Genomic DNA, 8664 nt, shown 5'->3' with positions numbered 1-8664 from the left:
ATCCTGCACCTAAGTCCGTATCTTTGCTCAAACAAAAGAGGTTTCCATCTCATGCTACAGAGGGCAGATACTAAAGAGAGCCAGAACCAAAATGTGAGTTGATGTGTTGCGGAAGACTTCTTCATTGAGAAGGGGATCAGCTCATCCACTGAAATTCTTGACAGAAAGGATTTGTCCTGGGCAGCTGTCCAAATCTCACCTTTCAAAATCTCATTTCACAGAATACCCACATGAAATTCTGTGCCTCAGGAGTTCAGACTTCATCAGCTTCGAACTGCTTTGCTTTTGGAGTTTACCACAAACACAAGGAGGTCACCAAGTGTAAATGCTGAGATGAGTCTAAAAATTACTCCACCGTACACCACCAGCTGCTTCTTTTCTGAGAAGTTACTGCAGCTGTCCTAGTTCCTTGAAGGAAACAACATTTGCTGTACTCAGAGGCGATGTTCCAAGACAATTAGCATGTGTAATGGAGTTAAGTACTCTGCACTAATTCACGTTTTCAAAGTGTCATGCTGACAGCTTCATAGGTCAGTCAGTAACACAGAGGAGAGCCTGCTCTGGAATTCCTCATGCTGGCCCAGGTGCCACCCTCCACAAAAGCCTGTGTGGTGCTCTGTGCAAAGGAGCTCGCTCTTGGTGTCTGCTGAGAGCTCAGCAGAGAGCAGAAACAAAAGGTCTGCTGGTCTCAGGAATTCAGCCTTGTTGATTCATCTTCTCATCCTGAATTCAGCCTTCTCAGGCCCGCTGCAACTTTTAAGCTAGTGAAGAGATCTTCTTTAAAGATATCCAGATTTACAGCATTCAGACAATGCAATTTTTGTAGAGACACAATGGCGTATTTGACCAAAACCAGGAACCCATTAGAATTCGTTTTTTCCATAAACCATTTTTTTTTTCAAGTCCACATTCAAAGAAAAAAATATACCAATTTTATAACACTATCAAATGTGTGACAGTATCTTCAGTTTTCCTGTGTAAGCAGAGAGCTTAGAAACACAAGTAGGTGCAATATTGCTGGTATTTATGCCAGTAGATTACATTCAGATTCAACTGAAGGCTCAGAAGAAAAAAAATTAAAACCCACATGATGTGTTTACAAACACCAAATCATTGTCACAAAAACTTTTGGTTTTTTCCCAGCAAGTAGTTTATTTTTAAGGCACCATTGTTACAAGTAAGATTGTAGAATCCTATAAAAGAGTATAATTAGATTTTAGTTGCAACTAAGAAAACAGTAGAAGCTAAAACTTTACTCAGTTTTACAAGACATATTTGCAACATAAGAGAGTGAAGGAAATTATTAACCAACAACTTCAAACTACCAGAAAACAGAAGTATGCAAAATACAAAATTAATTCACAGTAACGCGACCAGATCTTACAACAAAATGGTACATTTATTATCCACAAGCAATGCAAAAGAACTGTGATGTAATTTCTTAAATAACTTAAATAACGATTATTGTGCTATTATGAGAATGAAATCTCCATTTCGGAAAGCCAACATTATTCTACATTCAGAAAAATGAATCAGTGGTTATTAAACAGTAAATCCCACACATGTCTGTTCATCTGTAAAGTCTGACTAAGCATGAAGAGTCATCTGATATCTGAAAAACAAAAAAAACGGTGCACCTAATTGCCGTATATTAAATAACCATCTTTTCCACAAAATTGACCAAAACAGTATCCATTATGTAAGAAGTAGAATCAGTGGATGAAGTGCAGAAAAAGGTCTGTAAAACTTAGTGCTTAAAATCAATCACATAGGTTGGAAAGGTCCTCGACTGATAATCAGTGCGACCTTCCACTGAGAGCATGTGACACTGGAGGAGCAGCCTGGCAGCAGACAGAGATCCCACAACTTCTCTAATCTGTGATCGTGTTATTGTAAACTTTTTTTTTTTAACCTTCGAACAGCTGGAATTTCCACAAGTTCCAACTTGTACTATTCTCTGTCTGGGAAAAGTCTGGCTTCACTTTTTCTATACCCTATCATAAGGTACACAAACAGGAGATATGACCTTGCCTTGCCTGCTTGGGGCTGAAGACACCCAGTTCCCTAAGCCATCCCCCACTGATCCTGTGCTCCAGCCTCTCAGCCATATTCACAGCTCTTCACTGGACTTGATGCCATCTAGCAATGTCTGTCTTGTGCCAGGGAACCCAAAACCGGGCACAGTACTCTACTGCTGTCTTACCAGAGTCAAAAAAGGGGAAACCACCACTTTCGTCAAACTGCTCACTATATTCCTGCAGCCTTACTTGTTATAAAACAAAAACGAACAACTTCGTCTGTTGAAAGCCCTTTCTAAATCCACACATTAGCATGAATCACCAGTACACAAATGCTGTAACACAAGAAGATGAAAAGGGCTTGAGCTCACGTAATTAATACTGTACAAAACAGAGCAGGTGCCTCTCCATGTTAAAGATCAGTCTAGAAAACAGACACGATTTTTCACAGAAACACCTCTAGATTGATGCACTCTCTGCCACCAGAGAACTGAGGCAATTCTTGACTTGAGTCCAATTTTGAGAAGTCTCTGACAAGAGAACAATGAGTTGTCAGGAGCAGAGACACTTTGCACTCTCTGCAACCCAGACAAGCAAACAACTACTCTGCTGCTGAGAATTAAGACAATGGGGTAAGAGCTTAATTTCAATCCCACAGATACTCAAAGTAATTTCAGTCCACTAGCGGACAAACACTCATTTCATTTTGTGAAGACACTGCACAAGAAATTTAAGATTTTGTGATTTGTAGATACGCTGAATCATGCTGTAGAACACAGCATACATCTAATGGAACCTTTTTCCCACCCACCCAAATTCCCCTACCAACCAGAAATCTTCTAGCATCATGAAGCTGGCATATGGAAGAGCTGAGATCTGAGGACACTGAGGTCACAGGACAGAAATTCTGACACAGGCATAGAATTCCTCACTGATGGGGAATGTTGCTGAAGAAAACAAAGCTCTTTTAGAGACAAGAATACAGGATCAACTTAATGCTGTGCTGGATTACTGAACAATTAAAGCGAGATATCAAACATACTCTTTCAAAACACACCATGATTTTTCCTCCAGTCTTTTCTCAGTTTTTACTGACTTAGGGAAGAAATGCATATCACTACACACACACTTTCAACCTGACAAAGATTATATAGTATCACATACCTGTACTACTTGTTTCTGTGGTTGTGTTGGCTGTGTGGTTGAAATTTGCGTTTTGTCCCGAGTGCCCCGGGTACGTTCACTGCCCACCGAAGTCATCATATACAGTATATACAAAACAATGTATGTACAAAATAGAAAATCTGAAAGGGAAAAAAATAAAAAGAGCATGAGTTAAGGCAGGGTACTGATTTCAATACCCATATAATATAGAAGTGCTGTAGCTCATACTCTTCCTGCCTTTACCACAAACTCTGTACAGAGAATCCTGAAAAAGCAGCTTTTATACACTACTATTGGATTTATTGCAGCCTTTACAGTAAGAGGGGAAATGCAGCAGATAAAAAGCATTTTTGTCAGCTGATTTGGATCTCTCTAGATCTGTACTCCCAGAAAAGATCTAAATCTCACGGCTTTTCCCAGTTATTTAACATACAGACTTTTCTATCTGCTACTCTGCTGAAACTTCAGCTCCAGCTGTATCACTCAAAATTCTTAATACCCGCTGTCTTGTTTTGACCCCTCGAATATAACCACTTTCATAACCATTCAGAATGCTAACGCAAAAGTCACAAAATAGGCAGTTCCTCTCTTCCCTATTATCAGACTGCTTTCCTGCACATATATGGAGGTTCTGGCCAATGCCCACTCCTCACCTCTCATTTGTAAGAGAAATTATGATCCTTGCCTCTAAATCCAGCCTCTGTAACCAGTGGTTGTTTTTTTTTACCCTCATACTTGCAGATGTGATTTACAAAACTATCTATTACCCTGCTTTAAACATACCTTTGTTGTATGACAACAAAACTTAAAACCCAAACCCACACATACATCAGTACAATCCCATTTGCAGAAGTCAGCTTTCATTCTCATTCATCCTCTAGCATTAAAATTACTTTCAAACAAGAAATAAATCATTCCCCCTGTTTGTACAGCATCTAACAAAAGGCTAATTGATGAGCGTGGTTTATAGTATCTAGCATAACTGGAAACTGATCTCTCAACTGGCCAGAACAGTAATAATCAACTACCTTGTTTCTGTCCTTAGGACACTGGGAAGTAAAACTGCAAATTTAAAGAAGTAAGGACAACTTATAAGTGGTGCCCCTGGGCAGAAACAGATGTGCAAATAAGCAGCAAAGAGCTTTTATTGCTCCCCCAATGTATGAACGTGCCTTAGCACGCAACTTGTCAGGGCGGCAGCTTTGGTGCAAACTGGCCAGCATGAAGCTCAATGCACAATAATGCTCAAATGAAAACTGAGTAAAATGCTGTGACTGCATGAACAAGGATGTGTTCAATACCTAGCTGCTCACTAGCACTCACAAGTAATGGGTACTCAACAATTTAAAGTCGCAATGAGAGGTTCAGTTTAAACATCGATTCAAGATGCTCAGGAGCCTCATCTAGAATCAAAAACACAATTAACTCCATTATAATCTAAATCACTTCTTTAGAAGACATTAGAAACACATTTTTGTTGGCCAAAATTGAACCTGACATTGAATTTCTTTATGTGCTAGTTAAAGCATTCAATAAAGTCTGAGGAGAAAGTGTATTTCCATGAACCCTTACATATTTAACAAGAAAAGGCCTGCCTTTACCAGGAAGCAACTGCAGATGAGCTGAACTGGAACACTGTGTTTCTCCATGTTTATGAATACATTCACCACAGCCAATCTGTCTCTCAGACTCTTAATGAAGTCTAAACTTTATTGTCTTCCAAGCCCCAGAACACACAGGCCTTCAGAGTTCTGCACTTGGCACCCTAAAACCCAGATACAGTCAGAACAGAGGTTATTCAAGCTCGTGATAACATGTTCTATGGAAAGCAAAATATTAAGTAGATGTGGAGAAACTCTAAACAACAAGTTCAATACTTATCGCCGACTATGTGGTCAAGGCTGTCCACTGATATTTTAAATGTGCTATGGGCAGTCTTCAAGTGGAGTTCACAGTAGAAATTACTTTTGCTCTTTCTCTTAAAATCTGCTTTATAAGCATTGCTGACTGGACTGCCAGCATCCAAAAGCTAACTTAAATCTATATACACTAATAAGGACCTTTGGGAATCAGACTGAAGCATAGAAGGTTCCATCTGAATAGGAGGAGAAACTGCTCTGAGGGTGCCAGAGCCCTGGAACAGGCTGCCCAGAGAGGCTGTGGAGTCTCCTTCTCTGGAGACATTCAGACCCACCTGGACACATGCAATCTGCTCTGGTGAACCTGCTTTAGCAGGTGGGTTAGACTACATGATCTCCAGAGGTCCCCTCCAACCCCAACCATTCTGTGATTCTGTGAATCGGTCAGCTCATCACAATCTGAACCTAGCATAATGAGCAATGAAAAAAAGCCCTGAACAGAGAACAGGACAGAGAACACTAACATCTCTGAAAGATGAGCTAAAAATTTCAAATAAGACTGTCTAAAATTAGACTACTGTGATTTAAGAGAAATTTTAATTCCATTTGGTCTGAATTTGTTCACCATTTCTGAATTAACATCATGTTTATACAGATTCTAGCACCCAGAAAATGTGACATACCTTTCACTGTTATTTTCTTTAATTTCATTAAATCTACTCAAAATACTGTGATCCACATTTTGGACATGACAGCTGTACACACATGTTAAAACAGAGTTTTCAGTTCGTTTGTAAAGCATACTATAGCCTACACTTCTGATAGCCAGGCAACCTATAGTACCTGAAAGAGGAATGTGTTTCTTCTCCCTCTCCTAACTCGTATTCTACAGCATCTCTGTGCCACAGCTGCTTAAGCCATATTTGTTTGTCAGGATTAAATGATACTTTAAGGAAAAAGGCAGGCACAAAAAACATTTGAAACATTCCCCAGGAATGAAGCAGCAGAGCAAGACCAGCCTTCAAGTGGGAACAGAGCCAAACTACCTTAACAGTATGACAGGATCTTCAAAGAAGATCCTCATCTTGCTGACCATGCAGCCCATGAGCAGCACAATTTGGCAACAGGTCCAAAGCAGAAAACTAGCGAGGGTGAGAGCCTCTTCCTGGCAGCACTATGGACTTGCACTTGCTTGAGACAAGTGTGGAAACACACCTCAGTTTGAAATTTCCCATCAAGCCAGCACAGACACACTATAATCCCTTTCAGACACGAAGTAGTCTTCTTAGAAACACAGGTGGCAGCTCCAAACAAAGGGAGTTTTCAATATGAAGTTATTTTATCTCCCTTTAGTTGGCTTCCACCATCAACAGGCAGTATCCAGCCCCACCACAGCATGCAGGAGGAGCAGACGACAGCGCACTGACCAGGGAAACGTGCCCCCTCCCTGGCACCAGCATGTCTTCACCACATCGGACTGAGGCTTCACACCCTAGTACACCTGCTCCTCAGAGTACCGAAACAACAGGCAAAGCAAGGCAGATACCCACTGCCTTCAAATTACCATGACGAGTACAAATTCGAGCATTAAGTGGGATATTATTAATTAATAAGATGGGGCTGAACAAGAACATTTCCTTGCTCACAAAGCAGCTTCTTATTCTCTCCAATTCCTCATATTAAAGTCTGCTTGGCAGGCTGTTGTCATAGCAATGAGTAGGATACCACAAGCTGATGAACTTAATTTTAACTGCAGATCAAATGAGGAAAAAAGATTTGAGACTGGGAGAAAGACAACTCTTAATTAAAATCTATTGAACAAAGATTAAAAAAATAATTCAGACAAGCAGGTGTTTCAGTTTCCACGTCAAGTTCTGGGTCAATGCAGAAGTCCCTCACCAGCAATTAATACGTGACCTTGTAGACACACTGCAACTCTAGTAAGCAGCCAAAACAGCTGTATTTTGAAGAAATATATACCCATTAAATGAAACAGACCACCAGAGCGCTAGAAAAGAGGAGAAAAAAGCATTAAAGGAAGAGACTGGACTTCCCAAAACTGTCGCATAAAGAAGGTGGTCATACTTTCTTTCATGATAATAAAAAAGAAGCACAAGACTGCTGTAAACTGTTTTTCACTGATGTAGTCTAGTACCTCCAAAGGAAGGTTGTCTTCTACTTTAAAAACAAACAAACAGAAAAACCACCAACCATAAAACCAAAAAATCCCTTTGAGCCAGTAGTTAAGAAAATTGTTCTGTTCACGTATGTTTAGCTTGTCAACCACAAAGGAATTCAAATTTCAGCACTTATTCATAAAGCAAATAACTAGACTTAAAAACGGAAAACAACAGAGGCATTTAAGAGGAAAATAATCCCAAATCTCAATGTTTTGTTTGTTTTAGTGTTTCTGTCTGTACAGTAAGTTTAGCCCAAGGACTTACACTACAACAGCAGATATAGTGTTGTATAATAAGTCATCAACAGACTGTTGATGGGATGGCAACAATTATCTCGTTTCCAAAAGCAGTACTTAAGTATTAGTCTCCTTCCTAAAGAGACCAAATCCCACCCCCTCCCAAAGTCTCCATTCCCGTAAGCCTTATTCAACACATTTAGTTGGGTTTTTGCTTTGGATTTTAGAAGGAAAAGAGGAAGGCAAAGAATCAAAGAGTAACTGAATGCATATGAACACACAAAACAGGTTTTTAAAGCTATCATAACACTTTCTTTGATCTTTTGTTCAACTTCTCTTTGCAAGAAATCTAGTTCTTTCATGCTCATAGAAGTCATAAAAGCTAGATGTATACAGAATACTATTTGACTTGGCAGGGTGGTAAGCCCCAGAAGACACAGCAAATCTATTGCAGAACTTCCAGGGACAGACCACGCACTGCAATACCATCTGACTTTCAATAATCCTTCTGAAGTTTAATATTCACCTGAACAAAATATTGATAGTTTCAATTCTTTTCCCGAGGCAGTCTCAAAGTTATTTTCTTGACTCTGCAGACAAGGTGCTGTGATAAAGAACACACGTTAAAAGCGTGGTTGGTTTTTTATACCCTAATCATAAAGCAACTCAGTCAAGGATTTCTCACAACGAGAGGGCTGGGAAAAGGCTGCAGGACACTGCCTCATGATTGCAGGACTACTGTACATGTACAATGAGTCTAGACTTCAGTGCTATGACAGTTGTGTGACAGGACCATGAGAAAAAAAGAGCAGAGGAAAAAAAAAATATGTCCACAAAGCATAGATGGAATGCATTTCCCTCACGTGCTGTTTTCTAAAGAATCTCACCACCTTTATTACTGCTTGAAAAGGGAAAAGAGTTTTCAAGAGTCAGATGTTCCTTGGGAGCAGTGCTGATTACTCAATGTTTGTATTGCTCCAAGCCAACAACAATGAACCTGAGCTTATGGATCCTGGGAGGATTCATGTCTCATCTTATGGTCTCCTATAGTAAACAGGAAAAAAAACTGATGGCCAAGTGTAGACCTGCATCACTGGCAGAACATCACAGCAGAGAGAAATTGTACTATCTATATGCTCTCATGTTTTACCAAGAAAAGAGGATTTCTGGAATTAGCCACAAAGATATAAACTAACATACACACTTC

General features: G+C 39.8%; 1 protein-coding gene across 4 annotated transcripts in view; it reads right to left on the bottom strand.

Annotated features, from left to right (window-relative positions):
- The window catches only part of UBAP2 (ubiquitin associated protein 2), a 161816-nt gene that overhangs the window by 134877 nt on the left and 18275 nt on the right, over positions 1-8664 (bottom strand). For all 4 annotated transcript variants that reach the window (XM_082074598.1, XM_082074599.1, XM_082074600.1 and 1 more), the window contains exon 2: positions 3183-3322. In XM_082074598.1, coding sequence (XP_081930724.1) covers positions 3183-3281 — 99 coding nt within the window. In that variant the 5' untranslated portion in view covers positions 3282-3322. The remainder of the gene's footprint in view (positions 1-3182; positions 3323-8664) is intronic.

Source organism: Streptopelia decaocto (genome assembly GCF_964273445.1).
Source record: "Streptopelia decaocto genome assembly, chromosome: Z".
NCBI lineage: Eukaryota > Metazoa > Chordata > Aves > Columbiformes > Columbidae > Streptopelia > Streptopelia decaocto.
Note: the sequence above shows the minus strand (reverse complement) of the source record. Positions and strands in the feature narration are given on the sequence as shown.